Raw genomic sequence first — 24,998 nt, 5'->3', positions numbered from 1 at the left:
ACAGTAGTCTCTGAAAGAAAACCGGGTGTTAAATTTCTCAAGATTCAAGTAAAAGTCAATTTAGGGGAGTAGACGACCCAGTTTCTTTAATTTACTGGAGGAGTCAGTTCTGCTTTATCATATTCATGAATCACTGCAGTAGAATGATAATGAAAAAGATAATCAGCACGTTGATAGGATAAAGATGCAAGGGCAAGTCTAACAACCAATTCTCTGTGATGAAAATCTCATCTCAGCCCAGGAAGTAAATCTTAGGTTTTGCATTTGAAGAACAAATATAAACAGAATGAATTAAAACTCCCTTAAGGATCAGAATGCTGTACAGGCGCTGTCATTTTATTCTCCTTGGCAGAGTAATACAGCACAGACATCAAAGCAAGGGCTGGGGTCCATTAGATCCATGCCACAAAACTTCTTGGTTGTGTGGCCTTGGATAAGTTGCTTGGTCTTTCTGCACAAAAAAATGTTTTGAGGTGGGGGGTTGGTAGAGGACAGATGGGTTGGGCCCCCACCTGGAAGTGCTTTGGAGTTATTCCTGGCTCCAAACTAGGGGATTGTACCATATCAAAAGGACATTGGCGGGGACGGAGAGATAGCATGGAGGTAGGGCATTTATTTGCCTTACATGCAGAAGGACAGTGGTTCGAATCCCGGCATCCCATATGGTCCCCTGAGCCTGCTAGGAGCAATTTCTGAACATAGAGCCAAGAGGAACCCCAGAGTGGTGTCGGGTGTGACCCAAAAAAACAAAAAAACAAAACAAAACAAAACAAAAAGGACATTGGCAGTGTGCAAGGAATACGGTAACTCCCAGGGGTGTAGTAAGAATGAAAGAACATGCTATCCTAAGTAACAAGTATTTAGAACAATACTCGACATGCCAAAGTCCTCAATAAATGTTCTCATTTTTATTTTATTTTAAATTTTTTAATTTAAATTTAAAATTTCTAGAAAAAGTATGAAATTCAGTACAAAAGGTGCTATGTTAAGAATCAAAGCTCAGGCCCGGGGAGATAGCACAGCAACATTTGCCTTGCAAGCAGCCGATCCAGGACCTAAGGTGGTTGGTTCGAATCCTGGTGTTCCATATAGTCCCCTGTGCCTGCCAGGAGCTATTTCTGAGCAGACAGCCAGGAGTAACCCCTGAGCACCTCTGGGTGTGGCCCAAAAACCAAAAAAAAAAAAAAAAAAAAAGAATCGAAGCTCAACACTTGTGAGCCTCTAAAGAGAATGACGACCGATCCAATATTCCTCTTACCTTCTAGCTCAGATCACTTTCTGAGAGGAGTGGGATCTAAAGAGACCGGTATTGTGTGTGATTTTTTTTTTCAGATATAAAACTAGGAATGTGGAATACAGCCAGGCCAGTCATCTGAACAACAACATCAACAAGGAAGGGAAGGAGAGAAAGTGAGAAAGGAACTTTAAAATAAAAGTCATACTAAAATAAATCTAATATCTCCATGGAGCTTATTTCTGAGGAGGAAGCAATCATCTCACGTGACATCAGACGTTCCCAACCAATTGGCTGTGTCACTTATTAGTACTTGGTAGCCTGTTCTAAACATTGTGTCAATTCTCTGAATATATTTTCTCTTTTCACATATAATTTGCATGAATATCATGTTTTCCCTCCATGGTAACTATAAGTTTTTAGCATAACATAAAAATGGCAAGGGAGTGGATCTGTAAAGAGATAGAAACAACAATGACATATTTCTCACAAGAAACTAATATTGGCATAATATAGGAAATAGGACATTTGAAGACTGCTGATAAGAAGGTTAAGTGGTGTAATCAGCATAGAAAATAATGTGGAAAGTCATCAAAAAAATAAAAATAGGGGTCCAGAGAGATAGCATGAAGGTAAGACATTTACCTTGCATACAGAAGATCAGTGGTTCGAACCCCGGCATCCCATATGGTCTCCTGAGTCTGCCAGAAGCGATTTCTGAGCATAGAGCCAGGAGTAACCCTGAGTGCTGCCAGGTGTGACCCAAAATAAATAAACCAAATAAATAAATAAATAAATAAAATGAAAATAAAGGGGACAGAGCAATAGGATAGCTGGTAGGGTGTTCATCTTGCATACAGCTGACCCAGATTTGATCCCTCACATCCCAGAGGGCTCCCTAAGAACCACCAGGAATAATTTCTGAATGTAGAGTCAGGAGTAACCCCAGGGTATTGCCAGGTGTGGCCCAAAGTAAAGTAAACAAATAAAAAAGATTAGGGGTAGGGAGATAGGTCAGCAATCAGGTACTTTCAAGTGCTGGGACAAAAGGTCAAACCCCTATACCACCGGGTTGTCTGAGCATTACCAGGTGTGTCCTTGATGATCCCAGCATCACAGGATCAAAGCAGGTTTTCTTTTCTTTTTTTTTGGGGGGGGGGTTGGAGGGTCACACCCAGCAGTGCCCAGGGATTACTCCTGTCTCTACGCTCAGAAATCACTTGGCAGGCTCGGGGGACCATATGGGTGCCGGGATTTGAACCACCAATCTTCCACATGCAAGGCAAACACCTTACCTCCATGCTATCTCTCTGGCCCTTTAAAGCAGGTTTTCATATCAGGCACTAGCACTAACCCTTATATACTGGCTATGTATTGCCAGGGTGGGTCCCTTGAACATTGCTTGGGAATCTACTTCCCCACTCCCTAAAAAAAAAAAAAAAAAAAAAAAGAATGGAAACAGGAGCCTGAGCCATAGCACTGTGGGGAAGGTGCTTTCCTTGCATGTGGTTTTCATCCTTGGTATTCCATATGGCCCTCTGAGCACCACCAGAAGCAATTCCTGAGTGCAGAATTGGGAGTAACCCCCGAGCATCACCATGCCCCAAAACCAAAAGAAGAAGAAAAGAATGGAACCAAATGATTTCACTTACTGTATTTATTTGAGTATAATGCGCAGAATTTCCTACCAAAAAAAGAAATCAAAGTTTGGGTGCGCATTATAAACGAGGGCTGGGCGGCCAGTTCAATGAGGGCGCAGGCGAATTGTGAGTTCGCACTGCACCTTTTCTGGGCTTCAGCTGAGCACTGTACGCGAGGGCGAAGAAGAAAAAAACCTCAAGAAACTTGGCCTATCTCTCATGACATCCTGGATTAAAACATCATGGGAAGACATCCCAAAAGAAATGATCCTCAAGAGTTCTTGGAAGACAGGCATCAGCAATCAAATGGATGGCACAGAAGACGACCTGCTGTGGAATTCAGACTCAAGAAAGCGAAGAAACTGGAGAAACAGATGTTCCTGCCAACTGGGACTCTGATGAAAAATTAACTCGAGAAGAATGGGAACAACTCTTCAGTGTATCTGATGATGAATCTGACTTGGAAGCACTTTAAATAAATATTGTTACCAGTAATTTTATTTCGGTATTGTATTTATACCAGTTTACATTGTCAATAAATGATTTTTATCATGGATGCAGGTGTTCAACAATGATTTTGTCAATTACAATGCTTGGTGTGAAACAAAATTTTATACCGATTTTTAATCGAAAATTAGGAGTCCGCGTTATACACGGGTGTGCATTATACTCGAATAAATATGGTATACGTGAAATATAATATTAAAGTGAATGAATGAGCCCAACACAAAACTAGTTCCTAGACTTGGTGAAAACTATAGTGGTTACCTGAGGGAAGTGTAGGTGAGGGCAGGAATGGAAAAAGGAGAGATTTTTGACAATCGGACGATGGTGGCCAGTACAATACTGATAGAGAGGTATTAAGCTACACACCCAAAGTTCTATAATAATGGAAACTGAGAAGTCAATACAAAGGGAAATATTTTTAAATTAAATAAAAAATATAAAGACTAGAAATACCATATGATCATTCCAGCTACCCCACTTTTGGGTATCTAGGAAGACTATGAAAAAGTACTTTGAAGCCATATCTGCACTTCCTTGTTCATTGGAGCATTATTCACAATAGCCAACTTCAACCTGAGTATCTATTGGAATGGACAAAAAAGTTCCATTATATATGCAACAGAACTATTACTACAAGACAAAGAGATAATACAGCCAGTAAGGTACTTGCTTTGCATGTGGCCAACCTGGGTCCTGGTATTGCCACATGGTCACATGATCCACCAATCCTGCCAGGACTGATCCCTGACTGCAGAGCCAGGAGTAAGCCCTGAGTGCTTATATACTTATATGTAAAGTTATTAATATACATTAATCAATAAATGAATATATAATAAAGTACTATATTTATACATAATTTAACATATAAATGTATACATGTACATACACAAATATATATTTTACTATATATTGCACTTGAGATATATATACATTTTGCTGCCAGATGTGGCAATCTATAATAAAGTTGAAACCTACCATCTGTAATGGCATGGCTAGATCTAGAGGATATTATAAGTGAAACATTAGAAGAGGATGATAAAGATAAAAAACTATTATTTCACTCGTATGTGGCACATAAGTCATCTTTTTTGTTTGTTTGTTTTTGTTTTTTTGGGCCACACCTGGTAATGCTCAGGGGTTACTCCTGACCATGCACTCAGAAATCACTCCTGGCTTTGGGGTCCATATGGGACTCTGGGGATTGAACCGACGTCTGTCCTGGGTCAGCAACATGCAAGGCAAACGCCCTACCACTGCCCTATTGCTTTGGCCCCAAGTCATCTTTTTTTTTATTGTGTAAGTTTGACTTTGAAATCTTATAAATATTTTACAAATTACAAGCCAAAATTAAATTTTCAAAAGCAATCTCTAAAAATAAAAAGTAAAATAAAAACTAAAGGATCTCATGATGTACCTATTTTATTGGAGCCATTCCAAGTGAATTTAAATCACAATAATTTGTACATTCTTAGCGGCACTCAATACAAAAATACACCTAGCATAAGGTGTATTATTGTATTATATTATATATGTTATTATATTATACTATATTAATATTAGTAACATTAATATTTGCATGCTATATTACTATTACTAATATTAATATTAGCAATTTGTTATGGTAGCTTATTATTGTAAGACTCAACAGGGGCACATAAGTAATCTAAATGAATGGATGAATTAACTAAAACAAGCTTTCTTTTAGGGCTGGTGATGTGGCCTCACAAACCTACCAGGTGCACCACAGGAGCAGGAACAGGGTCAATCCATGGCACACACGGCATCTTCTTTCTCCAGCACCACTGAGTGTCACACCTCATAACAATAAACAAAACAAAAACCCAAACTGTAATAATAAAAGAGTGACTATGAGAAGAGGAAAGGAGAAAGTAATTGCATGAAGGGGTCATCTCTGTGGAGCCAGGAGAAAGTACTGCAGTTCCAGGACATACCTAGTATGCATTCAAAAAAGTCAATTCCTAACATGGTCCGTTAAGTACCTCCTAGTGCAGCCTTGGAGGGGCTTGGAGGCTCAGCGCAGCAGAGCCCAAGCAGCATCATATTATTTAGCTCCTACAATAAACTGTGTGGTTGGCTAGGGACAGTTGGTGGCAACCAGAGACTTCCTAAGACAGCTGTAGAGTCTCTACATAAGAAAAGGGGGGCCAATTATACACAGAAGGATGAAAAGTGGTTTTTAGTGGCAAACATAAGGTAGATGCTAATCTATAAGGTCACATAATTCTATAGACCTTTATTATAGAAAGTTGCTAGATATTGATTTATAAGGCCACATAATGCTCAGATTTAAAAGAAATGGAGGGGTCAGAAAGATAAGGGAGAAAGAGTAAGGTACTTGTATTGTATTTATATACAAGTAAGGAACTTGTATTACTTGCAGCCAACCTGGTTTCAATCTCTGGTACCCATATGGCCCCATGAAAGCAATCAGGAATAGTCCCTGGGCACAGAACCAGGAGTATGCCCTGAACATAGTAAAGTGTGACCTCAAAACCAATAAAATGGATGGAAAAGGAAGGCAAGTGATAAATTACTGATGTCCCCTTAAGTATGCTTGAGTGCTTATATAATGAAATCGACAAAGCCAACTATTTCTGACAATGACAGTTAAGATTAATGAGACAAGTGATACCTGGCTTATTTCAGAAGGCAGTGCCAGGTTTGGGAATGTTCTCAGGAGTTAGAGCACATGTCCTGGTCTTGCATGTGCAGGGTTTAGGTTTGACTCTGAGCCCTCCCCACCCCAAGATGTTAATAAGGACAAGGGGCTGAAGAGATAGCACAGTAGTAAGGAGTTTGCCTTGCATGCAGCTGACCCGGGATGGAGCCGAGTTTGATTCCTGGCATTCCATATGGTCCCCTGAGTCTGCCAGGAGTGATTCCTGAGCACAGAGCTGGGATAACTCTTGAGTGCTGTCAGGTGTGACCCAAAGAAAATTAAAAAAGAAAAAGAAAAAAAAATAAGGACAAGGGCTGTGTCTTTATTAATAGCAAGGACTATTAATAATAAAGACCACAAAGGGTCACGAGAGTAATCTGTTTTTCAAAAATAGATTGTGACCCTTCCAAACCCTCAGGGACATGAACAACAGCTTATTTCTAAATTAGCTGGAGAGTTAAACTCCTGCTCGAGTGGGAATCAAGATGAGGAAACCAAAGGGAGTAATTACCAAAGACCACTGGTTTCTGCCAGAGGGTTCTGAGTTTTGATGTGTTTGGCTTAGGTCTGGGTGAAGTCATAGTTTCTGGTGCTGACAACAGGACCCTGGGCAAAGTTGGTGGGTAGGAAGACAAGACTTATCAGTTCTGGGCTCTGACCTGCCGACATGGGGACAGAACAATATTTGTAGAGCATTTTCATTGTGAGTCGCTCCCATCACTGGAATGCAAATCAGAGGAAGCACAGGAAATGTTTGTGAATATGTCAGAACTTTAGCTGGAAATATTCAGGCCAGTGTTATCTATTTTAGAACACAACCATTGAAAGATAGGGGAATTTTTTTTTTACAAAGTAATAATCTTGGTAGATGTGCAAGAATATTTCATCAACATTTAAAAAAATATTTCAATGAGGAAGCTCCTGCAGAAAATGAAATCAGGTCAACACCAGATAGCCCAGCTAAATGAAAACCCTAAAAATAGCCTTCACAAAAAATCATAACCTGCCCAGATGAAGGAAAAGATATTTTTAAATTGAGATAACATTCACTTACATGACAAGTCTGTGTTTTAGGGGTACACTTTCATGCCTTTTCAAAATATATCTTATTGGGGTCAGAGCAATAGTATAATAGGTAGGGTGTATGCCTTGCATGTAGCTGACCCAGGTTTGATCTCCAGGATCACAAATGGTCTCCTGAGCCCACAGGAAGTGATCCCTGAGTTTAGAGCCAGGAGTAAGCCCTTAATACCTCTGAGTGTGACCCCAAAACAAAACAAAACAAAGCACACCACACTGATCACTATAATGCCAATGTACTTCCACCAGAATCCATTGAACCTGTTCCCCATTAGACACATCCTACTTCCACATCTGGAACCTTAGCTCTGCAGTGGACTTGTTGCTGTCAGTCTTAATATAGTTTCATGTTTTGCTTCTCTTGATCCTGAGAAGGGATTTTTCAATTCAAAACAACAAAAAGAAGAGAAGTTACCCATATTTGGACTCTGCAGAAAAGTCAGAGAAACAATATGAATCTTGACAGAAGACAGGCTAAGAAGTGTTTGTATGTAGGGGAGGAAAAAGGAATATAGGGTCCGGAGAGATAGCATGGAGGTAGGGCATTTGCCTTGCATGCAGAGGGCAGTGGTTCGAATCCCGGCATCCCAGATGGTCTCCCGAGCCTGCCGAGAGTGATTTCTGACCATAGAACCAGGAGTATTACTACCCCTGTGCTCTGCCAGGTGTGACCCAAAAACAAAAAAACAAACAAACAAAAACAAAAAAAAAAAACAAAAAAAGGAATATTAGGAAGCAGGTAACCAATATATTGTGATATTATTGTTAGGTTGTCAGTCTACTGTATATATTTAACAAAATATTTGTTTTAAAGTTTACTAGACTATATTGCTATCTCTGTATGGAATAAAACTGGGGAATGAAAAATCCAAACCACAGTAATTCCAAACTACAACGATCAAAAGCATTCAAGTAATTTCCTTTCCCATCTTTGTCATTCACCACTACTGCAAAGAGTTGCCCTCTGTAGATAATTACAATATAGAATACTCAGTTGAATTTGAATTTTAGGCAATCAGTAAACAATTGTATATAAGCTTTGTGCAATATTTGGGTCAGACTAATATTAAGGAGTTCTTCATTTTTAATTTAAAATTAAAATATAACTGGATACCCAATATTTATTATATCTGGCAAATCTATTTTTCTCCATCTGTGTAGCTCTTCTGTTTTAGCTAATAGTAAAATGAATGTATACTCATTAATAAGGAGCTTAAAAATAAATAGATTAAGCAGTACCTTTTTACCTGAGTTCTCTCAAAGCTGCTACAACTTTGTCCCTTCTTATTTACTCCTGAAAAATTAGAGAGGCTCTCTGGACTTAGGAGAAGCTAAAACAGACTGGTCTGAGGTTTGTAGTTTGGGTGATGAGGCAACTTCTCTTTGGAAGAAGCTTGCTTTGTACATGCTATGGACTCTGACTGTGTCGTGAGAGAACTGTAAGAATTCTGAACTAAGGAGCCCAACCCTCTGCCTGTTAATGGCAATGTTAGTTGAGTTTGTGTGATAAGGCTCACACTCGGCAGTGCTCAGAGGTTACTCCTGGCTCTGCACTCAAAAATCGCTCCTGGCAGACTTGGGGTATCATATGGGATGCCAGGGATTGAACCTGGGTCCATCCCAGGTCTGCCGTGTGTGAGACAAATGCCCTACTGCTATGCTATTACTCTAGCCCCAATCGCATCATTCTTAAAGAAGGCACAATATGAACATTTAGAAATAATTTTGATCTGGTTGCTACCTTTTCCCCTACTCCTAGCCCCTTCTGAGGTCAATGATTCTAAATAGTTGCAAGGGTTTAAACATTAAAAAAAAAATACCAACTACAATAAAATATTTCCTTTGGCAAGGAAGTAAATTTAGAGCAACTTTTTATGTCTGAACACAATATAGAAAGGACTTTTGGTCCCAAAGGTGTCTTTGTCCCTAGTGCCTGCTTAAAACCTCAGTGGTATCTCTTGATACAAAGGACAGTGGTTCAGCATAGCAGCCAACAAAAGGCCCTCACCAATGGTGTTTTCAAAGCAGCTTCCAAAGAAAGCTGTGACCTGTGACCCCAGTCACCACCCAAAGAGGCTCTGTACTCTTCCCTTTTGTCACATGGACCATCTGTCCTTGCTCACACACTCTCTCTCTCTCTCCCTCCTCCCTTTCTTTTCTTTTCTTTTCTTTTCTTTCTTTCTTTCTTTCTTTCTTTCTTTCTTTCTTTCTTTCTTTCTTTCTTTCTTTCTTTCTTTCTTTCTTTTCTTTCTTCTTTCTTTTTCTTTCTTTTCTTTTCTTTTTTCTTTTTTCTTTCTTTCTTTCTTTTTCTTTCTTTCTTCTTCTTCCTTTCTTCCTTCTTTCTTCTTCTTTTTTTCTTTCTTCTTTCTTTCTTTCTTTCTTTCTTTCTTTCTTTCTTCTTTTCTTTCTTTCTTTCTTCTTTCTTTCTTTCTTTCCTTTCTTCTTTCTTTCTTTCTTTCTTCTTTCTTTCTTTCTTTCTTCTTTCTTTTTCCTTCCTTTCTTTCTGTCTTTCTTTTTCTTTCTCTCTTTCTTCTCTCTCTTTCTTCTTTCTTTTCTTTCTTTTTTCTTTCTTTCTTCCTTCCTTTCTTTCCTTCCTTCCTTCCTTCCTTCCTTTCTTCCTTCCTTTCCTTCCTTCTTCCTTCCTTCCTTCTTCCTTCCTGCCTTCCTTCCTTTCCTTTCTTTCTTTCTTTCTTTCTTTCTTTCTTTCTTTCTTTCTTTCTTTCTTTCTTTCTTTCTTTCTTTCTCTTCCTTCCTTCCTTCCTTCTTTCTGTCTTTCTTTTTCTTTCTCTCTCTTTCTTCCTTTCTTTCTTTCTCTCTCTCTCTCTTTCTTTCCTTCCTTCCTTCCTTCCTTCCTTCCTTCCTTCCTTCCTTCCTTCCTTCCTTCCTTCCTTCCTTCCTGCATTCCTTCCTTCCTTCCTTCCTTCCTTCCTTCCTTCCTTCCTTCCTTCCTTCCTTCCTTCCTTCCTTTCCTTTCACTTTACCTCCCCACCATGGCCTTCACGTTCTCAGTTAGGAAATGTGACTTTTCTCAGATGATTTTAAAATCAGAATCTCCAACTTCCCCAAAACATACCCATTTGTTTTGTGCCCAAGCACAAGTGCAAACTATGGTGTATGTCATTGAATACATGGAACAGCAGGTGGTTAGACTGGTGGGGTGGCTCTAATGCCTAGGCAAACCCAGATCTAAGCCTATAAATGCTTCAGAGTGCAAAGTCAAACCACAAGAGACAATCAATCATGGCTAATTAGGCTTTAAACAACAGATCAGAGGTTTCCATACTTATTTGGTCTATGGCATCTTTTCAGAAAAAGAGACAAAAACAAACCATCCAACACCTTTAGCACTTTACCACACACCCCTCTAGATGGTTCCTCACCCACTTAGAGAAATACTGTGTGTAGACAATCAAACAATTTCTTTTCATTACTTGTTTTCTCTTTTGTTTGTAAAAGTGACTCCCCTCTGGATGGATTTTTGGTCAAACATACAGTTTTAACAGTGTCCATTTCTCTTGCTCCATTTTTTTTTACACAGTGTTCATAGAGTCTGCCCTCAGGGGTTGTTCTTGGCTTGCTCAGGGACCACAGGGCACTGTGGATCAAAACCTGGCTTCCTGCATTTGGAAAACAGGCCCTCCAGCCCTTTAAGGTAACCCTCAATCTTGCCTTCAACAATGTCCATAAATATAGTTTCTTTCTGCCAAAAATTCTTATGCACTAGAATTTTCCAAGCTCATTCTAATTTTAATAATTTTGGATTTGGGGGCCACATCCAGAGCACATGTGTTACTGGGGTTGAACCAGGCTCAGCCACATACAGAGCAAGAGCTTTAACCCCAGTCGAATCTCTCTGGTCCCATATATATCTATATATGTATATTTTTCTCCATATAGAATAAAAAAAGGGACAAAGATAGCATTTTGGATTTAGTTGGTTGATGCTATTTTTTACAGTATTTTATTATTTTTTACATTATTATAATAGAGTTCAACTTTATGGTACCATATAAAAAATTATTGTGCCCCCAACTCCATGAATGTGTCTATCAATACTTCATTCATGTCCATATGTCACATCCAGCATTATTTCTCTCTATCTCTCTTCCACTTCTCCCATTTTTTAAATAAAGTTTAAAGTATAAGGCTATGAACCTTTCGTTGGTCTATATTGTATATTCCCTTGTTTTCCCTTCCTATATTTTACAGATACAGAAAGGGGTTTAGTTGCAGTTGATTAAAATAGCATTTAAATTACATAATTTTTTTGGTTTGTTTTTGGGTCACACCCGGCTGTGCTCAGGGGTTACTCCTGGCTCTATGCTCAGAAATTGCTCCTGGCAGGCTCAGGGGACCATATGGGATGCAGGGATTCTAACCATCGTCCTTCTGCATGCAAGGCAAACACCTTACCTCCATGCTATCTCTCCGACCCTAAATTACATAATTTTTACCTGAGATATCTAACAGACTGATATGGGGCCAGAGAGTTAGTATTGTGGACAGGGTTCTTGCCTTGAATATGACTAGGTTTAATCCCAAATACATGTATGGTCCCACTGAGATAGCTCTGAGTGATCCCTGAGTGCAGAACAAAAATAAGCATCGAGCATAGCCAGGTGTGACTCGAAAACCTTAAAATACACAAATACACATTTAAATTTGGATTGCTGTGAGAGCTGTAAGTTGATAAGACAACAAGATATTGATTAGGTTATATAAGACATAACTCTGAACGGACTGCCAACAGCAAAGTAAGGAAGGAATGAAAGGTGAGGGAGAGAAAGAATCAGTGCTTAATGAAACTGAGTTTCAGTTTCTTTAGGCTAATAAAATTCTAGAGACAGATGATGGGGATCCTGCCAATACTTCTGTCTACCAGAGTCAAGGTATATTCTTGGAGTTTGAGATAATGTCAATTTTCAGCTCTTGGGGCCAGAGAAATTGTACAGCGGATAGTAGGCATGTGCTTTGCATGGGTCTGAACAGGGTTTAATCCCCAGTAATACCCATATGGTCCTCCTAGCCTGTCAGGAGTCATTCCTATGCACAGAGCCAGGTGACACCCTGAGTTTTTCTGGGTGTGGTTCAAAACCAAACAAACAAAAAAAATTTTTTTCTAGCTCTTTACCACTGCTTAACTTGGAAGTTAACATCAGGCTTTTATAGCAAATGTTGTCTGAGGCATTAGAAAGAAATATTACGGGCCCGGAGAGATAGCACAGCGGTGTTTGCCTTGCAAGCAGCCGATCCAGGACCAAAGGGGGTTGGTTCGAATCCCGGTGTCCCATATGGTCCCCCGTGCCTGCCAGGAGCTATTTCTGAGCAGACAGCCAGGAGTAACCCCTGAGCAACGCCGGGTGTGGTCCCCCCCAAAAAAAAACAAACAAAAAAAACCCCCAAAAAACAAACAAAAAAAAAAAAACAAAAAAAAAAAGAAAGAAATATTACTGGGGCTGGAGGAATAGCAGAGGAGTAGAGCATTTATTTGCCTTGCATGCGGCAGCCCCGGGATGGACCCAGGTTTGATTCCCAGCATCCCTTATCCTGCCAGGAGCAATTTTTGAGCACAGAGCCAGGTGTAACCCTCGAGTGCCGCCAGGTGTGATCCAAAAACAAATAAACAAACAAACAAAAGAAAAAAGAAAGAAACATTACTGATCAGTTTTTTTTTTTTTTTTTTTTTTTTTTTTTTTTTTTTTTTTTTTTTTTTTGGTTTTTGGGCCACACCCGGTGACGCTCAGGGGTTACTCCTGGTTATGCACTCAGAAGTCGCTCCTGGCTTGGGGGACCATATGGGACACCGGGGGATCGAACCGCGGTCCTTCTAGGCTAGCGCTGGCAAGGCAGGCACCTTCCCTCTAGCGCCACCGCCCGGCCCCTACTGATCAGTTTCTAAAGGAATATTTCCTTGTTGGAATAAAAGGTATTGATGAGAGACATAAGTATGATAATTTCTATCTTTAAGGATAGTCTTCATTTCCTCCTCTCCAAGGTGCACTTTCTTGGGCATCTTGGAAGAGAAGAGTTGTAAAGACTAAGGAGTAGGGTGGGCTTGGACAGTATCCAGCTCACGTGCCATAATAATGCTACATGGGGACCACTCAATGCTCCTACTTACATCAGTCTGTTTTAGAGTTTTTGTTTTAATTTTGGCTTTGGTTTTTGGGCTACTTCCAGTTTTGCTCTGGGCTTACTCCTGACTTGATGCTCAATGATCATTCCTGGTTGTGCTCAGGAGACCAAACAGAGTCCTGTGATCAAGCCTAGGTCAACAGTACATAAGGTAAAATTTTTAGCCACTATAATATCTCTTTAGCCCCAGAGTGATTATTTAAAAAATATATCTTCTTTTTTTTATTTATTTTTTATTTTTTTGGATTTTGGGCCACACCCTGCGGTGCTCAGGGGTTACTCCTGGCTGTATGCTCAGAAATAGCTCCTGGCAGGCACGGGGGACCACATGGGACCCCGGGATTCGAACCAACCACCTTAGGTCCTGGATCGGCTGCTTGCAAGGCAAACACCGCTGTGCTATCTCTCCGGGCCCAAAAAATATCTTCTTAATTTCATGTTCCTCAGAAGTTTGTTTATGAATGAATTCACTCTTCTGAGTCATAGCAGCATAATTGTCATTTCAAAATAAGAGATGGTGCTAGAATGTCTACGCGATGTAGTTATAGTAAGCAAAACCATACATAGACAATGACAACATTACAGAGTTGTGCCTTTTTCAGAAAGATCATTTCTAAACACTAACATAGAGACTTCTATCACAAAAAGAATAATATAGCAGATATTGTTGCAAATATTTCTGGTATTCCCCTTAGGAAGTGTCAGTAAATCGGGTTTTTATTTACTTGTTTTAGGAGTGTTAGGTTTATGTGGTTTACAAATTCTTCAGTGAGAATGAAAGCAATAAAGGAACATAGAGGCTAGAATGATAGTAAAGCAGGTAGGGCATTTGCTTTGCACATAACCCACCCAGGTTTGATCCTCAGCATCCCTTAGAGTCCCCCAAGCATGGCCAGGAGGAATTTCTGAGTGTGGAGCCAGGAGTAAGTCCTGAGTAAGTCCTGAGCATTGCCAGATGCGGCCCAAACAAATAACACTCTCCCAGAAGAAAAAAATTAATATTGGGATTGATTGATTGATATATTTAAATATTTCTCTGTTGTTTAATTTTTTTTTCTGGGCACTTGCCTCTTAAAAGACAGAACTAGATTTGATTCTTGGCATCCCATATGGTCCCTTGAGCTAGTGTGGACCTAAATCAAAACAAGTAGTGATCCCTGAGTCTACTCAATGTAGACTTTCATTGATGCTTTCTGAAAAAGGCACAAGTTTGTAATATTGTCTTTGTCTGAGTATGGTTTTGCTTGATTTAGTATGAGTAGCCAGAAACAAGCCCTGAGCATTGCTAGCGTGATCCCAAAAAATCAAAATAAAAAAAAAAAAGAAAGAAACAAACAAACTCTTCAATCTAGATTCTGGTACTAAGTATCAAGCTTATACAAATGAAACTTGGGCAAGACTTTTTGGTGAAATAGCAAGACTTAACCATTTGTTTGATTTTATAGAGCAAATTCCCATCCTTCTGACCATTTAAATGATTGTGTATATATCTGTAGCTATGCTAACAAAACTTCTCAGAACTTGATTCTTTTAATACAAATATAATATAATGTAATATAATACAATTCTTCAAAGTAGCAAATCTAAATCTTTCAAGTCATACTATCAATAAAAATCACTCATGAACGCCTCCTCCGGTCCCAGCATCTCTGAACCTGAGCCAACTATCGATCGCCAGTGTAATTCATTGCCAGAATAAACTTGGATGAGTTCCAAAAAAAAGTCTTATTATCAGTATTATACCACTCTGTCCAATGCAATAGTAATTCAAACTTTGCAATAGTTACAAGCAAAACACCAATACATCACTGTAATTGATAGCATTATCTTGCAAATTTGCTAGACATAGTTACATACCCATGAACATTAAACCCTAGATAGTTATTATTAGATTAGTTGACTTTGGGGTGTTGGTGGCTTGAGACACGTGGGCAGTGCTGGAGCCTACTCCTGACTGCTTGGAGATTAGTACTTGTAGTCCTGGAGGCTATCAGGGATGAAACCTGGTCTTTCAAATGCAATCATATCTTCAGCTTCTCTGGGTTACCTTTTTATTTGGGGATGGGGGGGGGGGATGACAAATCAGGCTACTGGTCCATCTGTCATTTAATTTTATACAGGTGATTTTTCTTTCTTTCTTTGAAACTTTAAACAGATAACTTAAATTTGATCTCCACATTACCAAGGAAAGGTTGGATAAATTCGTTGTGAATATTCTTTTGAACTCCCTTTACTAATAAATCCGGCCGAGAAATCCCTCTAGTTCTATCTCCGTAGAAAAGAACATTGCTTTTTGCTTTTCAAAGGAAAATTCGTAAGCGGCATATATTTAAATTCTAATCATTCAAACAAAAATGCTAAAAAGCCCTTCCACCCCCAGACTTTGTTAAATGAAATATAAACAATTCTAAGAAAGGAGGGTCATTTCTTTCTAACCCAGTAAAAGGTGAAGCTGTTGAATAGAGGAACGTTTGCTACAGATACCATACTCTAGGCAATGATTATAAATGCATGTAGTTAATTTGAACAGTGATAATTAGCTTAATTATCAAATGACTCATTTTGTTAAAAAACCTTTGGCTATTAGCATTCCAGCTGGAGTGGGCCATGTGTTCCCTTCCCACTGACATCAGTGGAAATCTTGAGTCAAGTTCAAAGCTCATTCTGCTTCTCTGACCTTTTTCCACAATGAACACTGGGGCTGAGTTTCTTCACTCAGAATCTTCAGATTTGCTTTACGGCCCTTGTAGGGTGACTTTGTAAGGACATACTTTAGAGAGATAGTCACTAGAAGTTCTACAGGACACTCATGGAAAATCATAGCGCTCCAAATTCTCATTTACACTTGGTTCCCTAATCCATACTCCACACTTTTTGAAATCTTCTCTGGTTGTTTTCTGAGGATCCAGTGACCTGTTTGAAGCTGGCAGAGTGGATAGAAATGCTCATGTGTCTCCTAGAAGCCTGTTGATCACTTTCTTCTAGTGGTGCAGTGAGAATTAAACAAGAAAGAATCCTTACCGTGATGGTCATGTCTGCGCCGTATGTCTCTATAGCATCCGAGGTGGTCTCACTATTCTTCAGTAGCACACTCTCCCACCCAACACCTAAAAAAAACAAAGGTACCATTTGAGACAAGTGCAATCAGTGTCATGGACAGACAAATGCATCTTGTAGCCGCTCCCCAATACATGTGACTTACAAAGAAAACAGATGAAACAATAGCTACTTACCTGGTTGGTAAGATACCAACAGCAAAGCCTTCTTTCCGGGCATGGCCGCATCCTTGTTTATTTTTAATTTCATATTTATTAATTTTAATTTTGTATTTATTTGTAATTTTATTTTATTGAAACCATTGTGATTTTAATAGTCCTTCATAGTTGGGTTTGAGAGATACAATAAATCAGGCCCAATTCCACCACCATGTTCCCAGAGTATATTCCAATATTCCAACCACCACCCCTTTTGTACCCCCCCCCCCCCAACTTGCCAATATAAAGACCCATTTACAGTTTAAATAGAGTTTGGATCTCTTGATTTCTTTTTTTTTTTTTTTTTTTGTTGTTGTTTTTTTGGCCACACCTGGCGATGCTCAGGGGTTACTCCTGGCTGTCTGCTCAGAAATAGCTCCTGGCAGGCAAGGGGGACCATATGGGACACCGGGATTCGAACCAACCACCTTAAGTCCTGGATCGGCTGCTTGCAAGGCAAACACTGCTGTGCTATCTCTCCGGGCCCGGATCTCTTGATTTCAATTGTTGACTTTGGCTTGGATATTTATTTCTGTCCTTTTTTATTTTATTTCCACCAATGGATGTGAAATTGGTTGGCCCCTGTCCTCATCTTTTCATTTTTTTACCTATCTTCCAACCTGTTTTGTTCTCCCTTGATTTTCAACTTTGGAATTTGCTGTCTAGGTTCTATGTCATCCAGTTCTATTCCCAACCAAGAGTAGAGGTTGGAATAATTCCTATAATCCAGGCCTCTTCTTGAGGTCTTGAGGTCTTAGAATTTGAAATGAGTCTTAGAACACAGAACCCTGTACATTTGAATCTAAAGAAATAGAAATGCGTTTCCATTATTCACGTTCCTAACTAAACTACTGACTATGAACTTACAATAACATTTATTTGCTTATTTATTTGTTAGTTTATTTGCCACACTTCACAGTGCTCAGAAACCATTCCTGGCTATGTGCTCAGGAGTAATCCCTGGTGTTGCTCAGGTAACCATACGTGATGCTGGGGATGAGTCATGTGCAAGGAAATTAACTTACCCTTTGTACTCTCTTCATTTCCACCACAACTATATTTTTATTATTTTTTTGTTTTTTTTTTGTTTTTTTTTGTTTTTTTTTTTTTGGTCATGCCCGGTGACACTCAGGGGTTTCTCCTGGCAATGCACTCAGAAATTGCTCCTGGCAAGCTTGGGGAACCATATGGGATGCTGGAGATTAAACCCAGATCTGTCCTGGTTTGGCCACATGCAAGGCAAATGCCTTACCACTGTATTATCACTCCAGCCCTAATTTTTATTTTTATGTTTTCTTTTGGGTTTTAGTCACGACCCGCAGTGCTCAGGAGTTCCTCCTGGCTCTACACTCAGAAACTGCCTCTGGCAGGTTCACGGAATATATGGGATGCCAGGATTTTAATCACCATCCATCCTAGATCAGCTGTGTGCAAGGGAAAAGCCCTATCTATGTGCTATCTCTCCAGTCCCTAATTTTATTTTTTTTTTTATTTTATTTATTTTTTTGTTTTGTTTTGGTTTTTGGTTTTTGGATCACACCGGCAGTGCTCAGAGGTTATTCCTGGCTCCAGGCTCAGAAATTGCTCCTGGCAGGCACGGGGGACCATATGGGGCGCCGGGATTCGAACCGGTGACCTTCTGCATGAAAGGCAAATGCTTTACCTCCATGCTATCTCTCCGGCCCCCTAATTTTTATTTTTTGAGGAAATTTTTTGAGCCACATTCAGATATACTCAGGGCTTACTCCTAGCTCTGTGCTCAGGAATTATTCTTAGTAGAAACATAGGTGGGCCACTTGCAAGGCAAATAAACATTTAAGCCTGTTTTATAGTTTTTGGGTCACACCCGGCAGTGCTCAGGGCTTACTCCTGGCTCTTTGCTCAGAAATTGCTCCTGGCAGGCTCAGGGGACCATATGGGGTGCCAGGATTTGAACCACCGTCCTTCTGCATGCAAGGCAAATGCCCTACCTCCATGCTATCTCTCCGGCTCCACAAGGCCTGATTTAAATAACAGGCTTATTTAAAATAAAGTCATCTACTTAAAACAGTAATAATAGGAGTCGGATAATAATAGTAATAATAGATGTTCCTGGGGTCTATCTGAACAAGCAGATACAAATGTTGTAATTGACATAACTGTTTGATATGATACTCATAGTTTAATTAAAACTTAAAAATTGTTTTCTTAAGTAGGCTTAATTTATATAGTATTTGTTAATATCATTTATTTCCTTAACTTAGTTGCCCTAAAAATAACTCAAGGACATTTTTTACCCAAGATCTAGTTAAAGTAACGTAAACTCCAACTATCTAGCATTATATTCAAGTAGGATTAACACACTTTTTCTGTTTGCCACATACTAAAGATTTTATTTTATTTTATTTTGGTTATAACTTCTCAAGCTGCCATTGTAGAATGAAAAAGCCACATGTCAACAAACTGGCATGGCTGGATTCCAATAAAAGTTTAGTTACACAACCAGGCAGCATGTCATATTTAGCTTATGAAGCATTATTTATGTTGTGCTAAATCAAGAAACCAGAGACATGGACAGGAAAGATTGCAATACTAAAGCATTTCTTTTAAGAATTAAATGAACAAAGCAGATGGTAAAACAATAACAACTGTTTGCAATTACAGACATTTAAAATAAGCTAAAATAAGATTAATTAAATTTTAATATATTAACATTGGCTGTATTGCCTCTTTTATAATTTGGGATTGTTAAGTGATTTATTTTACAGGATATAAACACAATGGCATGTGAAGATCTATACTACATTGCAAGGTGCAAATAGTCTCTTCTTTTGTTATAGGAATTGGGTGAGCTGGTGAATATTTGCCTTGCAACTTCCTTTCAAGAAATTGCTGTAAGAAGGTTGTCATCCTTGCCATATTTTGAGTGATGGTGAGGAGGGGAGCTTTGAAGCTGGCAGTGCTTAGGAGATAATCTGGATTCTGTGATCAGAGGTAACTCCTGAAGATATTCTGGGAACATCAAATGAGGTGCTGGGGAATTAACTGAGTTTGTGTGTGAGACAAGTGCTTTCTTTGGTTGTTGTTTTTGTTTTGCTTTGTCTTGTTTTGGTGCCAGAGCTAGAAGTGTTCTTGGTTCTGTACTTAAGGGTTCACTCTTAGCAAGCTCAGGAAACCATAGAGGCTGCTGGGAATGGAACCTAAGTTGGCCTCATATAAGGCAAACATTTACCCACTGTACTATCACTAAGGACTGGAAGCAAGTATCTTTTTTTTTTTTTTTTTTTTTTTTTAGTTTTTGGGTTACACACCAGCTGGGCTCAGGGATCTACACTCAGAAATCTCTCCTGGCAGGCACGGGGACCATATGGGATGCTGGAAATTGAACCACAGGTCGTCCTGGGTCTGCTGTGTGCAAGGCAAATGCCCTACCGCTGTGCTATCTCTCCAGCCCCTGGAAGCAAGTATCTTAACCCCTACCCCTTAGCTTCATCTTAAAAGCACATTTTGGGACTAGAGAAATAAATTATTACATATTAATGAGTTATTTCTCTGAAATAGCCTCCATTTCTTTTCCTGGCTTAAGCCACTCTATGTGCGTTTTGGATTTGGCTGGGAGAGAGACATCAATATTACACATGGTGGTCAATATATTTAATGTATGGAACTTTTCTTTGAAATATTTTTCCAGCAAACATTCGTTCACCACTCTCTTCTACTCTTATTCATTGACTACTTTATTTCTACCTTGTCCCTTTGATGTTTGTTTTAGCCAATGGGATATAAGTAGACATAGTATAATCAATGGTTTGAATGTGCAGTAATAGGTATTCAAATCTGCCTCATGATAACTTTGTCTTGCTTCATTCCCTATTGCCCCCCTCAGCCCACTGGCCTTCATTCAATCACAGAACTGAGGAAATCGAGAGCTTAACGAGAGAAGTAAAATTTAAGATGGTTTACTGTTGGAAATGTTGTTTTATTGGCTACCTATAAACAATTTTAGTAGGTTTTGCCGATGCTTTTCTAAAATGTGGTATACTCACTAGTCATAATGGAATTTTCATGTGCTCATTCTAGCCAGTACCTGATAATGTCAAGTCCTTTTTATTTTAAGTGTGTAATGGCTCCTATTGAATCACTGTTTGCTTCTTGGTAAACTTCCTTTAAATTAAAACACTTTTATGTAGAAATGTATGCAAATCATTTGTACCACTGTTTTTGTTACCCTAAACACAAACAGCAAGACCTGAGGAATTGAGAGATCACCAGCAATACAGAAGAATTATATCTCCACATCACTTTGCCATCAATATATCATACTTGTGAAGGCATCCAGTAATCTTTCTCTTTGGCTTTTAAAATTCAAATAAATGGAAGAATATTAAAAAAATAAAAAGAGCCGGGCGGTGGCGCAAGAGGTAAGGTGCCTGCCTTGCCTGCACTATCCTTGGACGGACCACAGTTCGATCCCCCGGCGTCCCATATGGTCCCCCAAGCCAGGAGCTACTTCTGAGCGCATAGCCAGGAGTAACCCCTGAGCGTTACCGGGTGTGGCCCAAAAAACCAAAAAACCAACATAAATAAATAAATAAATAAATAAATAAATAAATAAATAAATAAATAAATAAAAAGAATTTAAGATGGGAAAAAGAATCTACTGAAGTCTCAGAAAATAGCTGCTAAATTTAGGCTAAAAAAGGTATTCTTTTGGGCTGAGAGATGGTATAGCAGCTAAGATTTTTGCCTTGGACACAGCAGAACTGGAATTGATCCACGACACTACATATGGTCATCCGAGAACTTCTAGGGGTCACTCCTGAACACACAACCAGAACAGCCCCTGAGCACCATTGTGTATGTGTCTCCCTGTCCTCTCCCATGAAATATTATTATTGTTCCTGGGTCAGTTTCCTTCTTGACATACAAATGATATCATCCCCATTTTACAAAATAGATCCATCCTGGAGTCAACTTTGCTTGATCACAGTGAAAAGAATGGTATAAAGTTCCTTCAGCTTTCTTCTTTACCCAAGTCTCTGCCTAGAGACCTGGGGATGAAGACAAAGCCAGAGAATCCTCTTCCTTTTTTTTTTTTTTTTTTTTTTTTTTTTGGTTTTTGGGTTTTTGGGCCACACCTGTTTGATGCTCAGGGGTTACTCCTGGCTATGGGCTCAGAAGTCGATCCTGGCTTGGGGGGACTATATGGACGCTGGGGGATCGAACCGCGGTCTGTTCCTTGGCTAGCGCTTGTAAGGCTGACACCTTACCTCTAGTGCCACCTTCCCGGCCCCTACCCTCTTCCTTTTAATTGCCATTGGCATCTTGTCCCATTTACTCTTGGAGGAGTTCGCATCAGGGTAGTTATTAAATCTGAGCGGAACTTCAGAACAAAGATTCGCTTTCAAACATTAGCCTTTGGGAAACCCCGCCCAAGGATAAGCTAATGGGGCCTGTTTCCTCTGGACCAGAGGCCACTCCCAAAGGGTAGTGCAGGATGCAACCCCACCCCAGTCCACCCCACTCCAAGTGATGGCTCATCCTCACCCCCTTCCCCGGTCACATCCTTCTCTTCCCTGGGACTGAGTAAAGGGCTGAATCCTAGAGGCCATAGAAGCAATGGAAGCACATTTCCCCTCTCTTGCTCTCCCTAAGAAACTGATAGGAAAAAAGAAAGAGCAAGATGCTTTATAGATCAAGCTATTTTTCTCCAACTCAACTGGAAGTCGAGGGGCCTTACTACTACATCTATCCCTCTGAGAGGTGGAGATCCAGAGAAATCAAATATGCATAAAGAAAAGCCTCAATGTCTTGCTAAATGTACTTCCACATCTTCATGATGCCACTGTTCTCCTTGCCAACATGGCCTCACTGATGCCAGAAGAAGGGACACTGACTGAGGCTGCAGTGCAGGGATTGAAAGTCAGAGCAAGGGTTGAAAGTGTCTTTCTCATTCATCAGCTTCAATCCTCACACAATAGCAGAACAATAGCATTCTATTTTTACAGAAGAGAAACTAGGTTTCAAAATGCAATATAGGGGGCCCAAGAGAAGAGGGGCTAGAGAGATAGTATAGCAGGTAGGGCACTAGCCTTATAAGCAGCCAACCTGGGTTTAATTCCTAGCACTCCATATGATCCTGCTAGCACCACCAGGAGTGATTCCTAAGTACAGAGCCAGGAGTAATCCCTGAGCACTGCAAGGTATATCCCAAAAGCAAAAACAAAAAAGAGATTAAAAAAAAATAGCAGGTCAGTTCCTTGTCTTCCACATGGCTGACTTGGGTTTTTCTCTGAGCCCATGCCAGGAATGATCCTTGAGCACAAAGCCAGAAATAAACTATGAGCACTGACAAGAGTGGCCTCAAAGCAAAATAAAACAAACTTAACACAAGAGCAATATGGCCCAAGTGTAGATAGAGCACACACACCTAGCACATGTAAAGTCCTGAGTTTCATTCCATAGTTCATCACATCCCTATTCATGCTGGCAGCACTGCTGGATATGGGTTGGGGTACCCAGGCATCACTTGCCCTGCCAATAACTGCCTGAAATAGCTCATATAAAAAACTGTAAAGCACTTTTTTAAATTAACATGTGGAGATAGCTCCAAGGGCTGTAGCACATGATTTAATGGTATCTCCACTTGACCCTCTGAGCACTGTGCTGAGAACAAACCCTGAGCACCACTAGGTGTGGTCCAATTACCAAGTCCAATGAAAGACTCTTCTAAGGGTCAGAATGATAGCACAGTGGATAGAGTGTCTGCCATGCTCGTAGCCGACCTGGGTTTGATCCCGGGCATGTCCTCCCCACAAAAGACTCTCTTTTATGATTTTTATGTCATCCTAATGACCAGTATTTGCTTGTCAGGCACGGGCTGGGAGTAGCCCCTGGCAATGTTGGGGTGTAGTTCAAAAACCAAAATTAAATAAAGGAAAACAATTGAACTAGTAGCGTTAGTACCTATATTTAGCCCAAACACGCTGACCTCAAAGGATATTCACCTCATCCATAGACCAACCACCCACCCAGAAATGGGGAAACAGGAAGCCTGAGGACAAGTAAATAAAAGTAGATCTGAAGGGGGGGCCTCAGCTTAGTGGGGGAGCAATTTCTTCATGTGGGAGGCTCTGGCCTGACAGGACTTTTCAAGCACTTCCAGGTGTGCTTAAACAAACAAAATATTTCAAGGAGCTAGAGAGATAGTACAATAGGTAAGGGGCTTGCCTTACATGTATCCAACCTGGGTTCAATCTCCATACCCTATGTAGTTTCCCAAACCCTGCCAGGAGTGAGCCCTGAACACGAGAGCCAGGAGTGAGCTATGAGCACTGCTGGGTGTGGGTCTTCCCCTCAAAATTCAAGATAGAATATTGTTGTTGTTGTTGTTGTTGTTTGGGTGGGTGGACCATATCCAGTGGCATTCAGGATTTTTCCTGACTCTTTGGTAGGGAGTGATCCCTGGCAATACATGGGGAACCAAATGCAGTGCCAGGGATTTGAACTGGGATCAGCCACATGCAAGCAAATGCCTTATCTCTTATACTATTTCTTTGGTTCCAGGAAGTTCCTTTTCCATCTAAGAAGAGTTCCAAGGCATGGTCTTGGGGACTCTAGAACCATATAGTTCCATAGGAGTAATCAAACTTGCACAACTTTGAAAGATAAAAAGTGGATAAAGACTATGGAAGTACCAATGTCTCTGAACTCAAGTTTAGATACCCCCGTGAAAACCCAGACAAACAGTGAGCAGTCTGGGAGACAACTACACACAGAAGAGGGAGAAATTCACAGCACCCCTGGCCTGGAAAATTTCACAGCATCCTGGCCTGAAAACAGCTTTGCTGATTCCATTTAATTCTGCTTGTAAATAAGAGCTAAGAAAGAATAATCATAAACACACATCATTATCACAACCATCATGTTTTTTCACTTAATTTGTTACCAACATTATCTTAATAATAGCAAAAAACCTCATCCAAATAGTCATTGTTTTAAACGTCATTTTTCAGAGAGTGAAAGTGAAGTTTGAGACATATTGGACTACAAAGTACAAGTTAGAAGGCAATGTGGAATTTGAACAAGGCCTCTCTAAGTCAGTGCTCCCTGCTAGAGTATGCTGTGATCCATCACCTCTTGCTAATATGGTGTACATCATTAGAGGGCAAATTGGAACCTTCCTCTGGGATGTGAGAGATACATGTACAACTTGTACCACCTACCACAGGCAAACAGACATGGCTAGTAGTGTGCAAATGTAGATTTACACTTGCTAATGTATGCCTAGGCCCTCATCAAGGACACATCATCTGTATACCTAGGCATGAAGCTACAATAATGTTTACAGCTATCATTGTGTGCTTAGGGAACTGCAGGTTTTCAGATTTCCTTTCAAAGAGAAAAGAGGGCTGGAGAGGATGCCCAAAGAGCTGAGCACATGCTTTCCATGCCGGATATCCAGATTTCCATCATGGGAACCACTAGGG

At 40.0% G+C, this 24,998-nt stretch overlaps 1 protein-coding gene across 3 annotated transcripts in view; it reads right to left on the bottom strand.

Annotated features, from left to right (window-relative positions):
* Nucleotides 1-16,387, bottom strand: part of LOC126024027 (A-kinase anchor protein 2-like) — a 154,174-nt gene extending 137,787 nt beyond the window's left edge. For all 3 annotated transcript variants that reach the window (XM_049784471.1, XM_049784480.1, XM_049784487.1), the window contains exon 1: nt 16,298-16,387. In XM_049784471.1, the coding sequence (XP_049640428.1) occupies nt 16,298-16,309 (12 nt within the window). In that variant the 5' untranslated portion in view covers nt 16,310-16,387. The remainder of the gene's footprint in view (nt 1-16,297) is intronic.
* Between the last annotated feature and the right edge of the window lie 8,611 nt (nt 16,388-24,998).

This window comes from Suncus etruscus, chromosome 1 (genome assembly GCF_024139225.1).
Source record: "Suncus etruscus isolate mSunEtr1 chromosome 1, mSunEtr1.pri.cur, whole genome shotgun sequence".
Classification (NCBI taxonomy): domain Eukaryota; kingdom Metazoa; phylum Chordata; class Mammalia; order Eulipotyphla; family Soricidae; genus Suncus; species Suncus etruscus.
The sequence above is the reverse complement of the archived record's forward strand: the minus strand, read 5'-3'. Positions and strand labels throughout refer to the sequence as shown.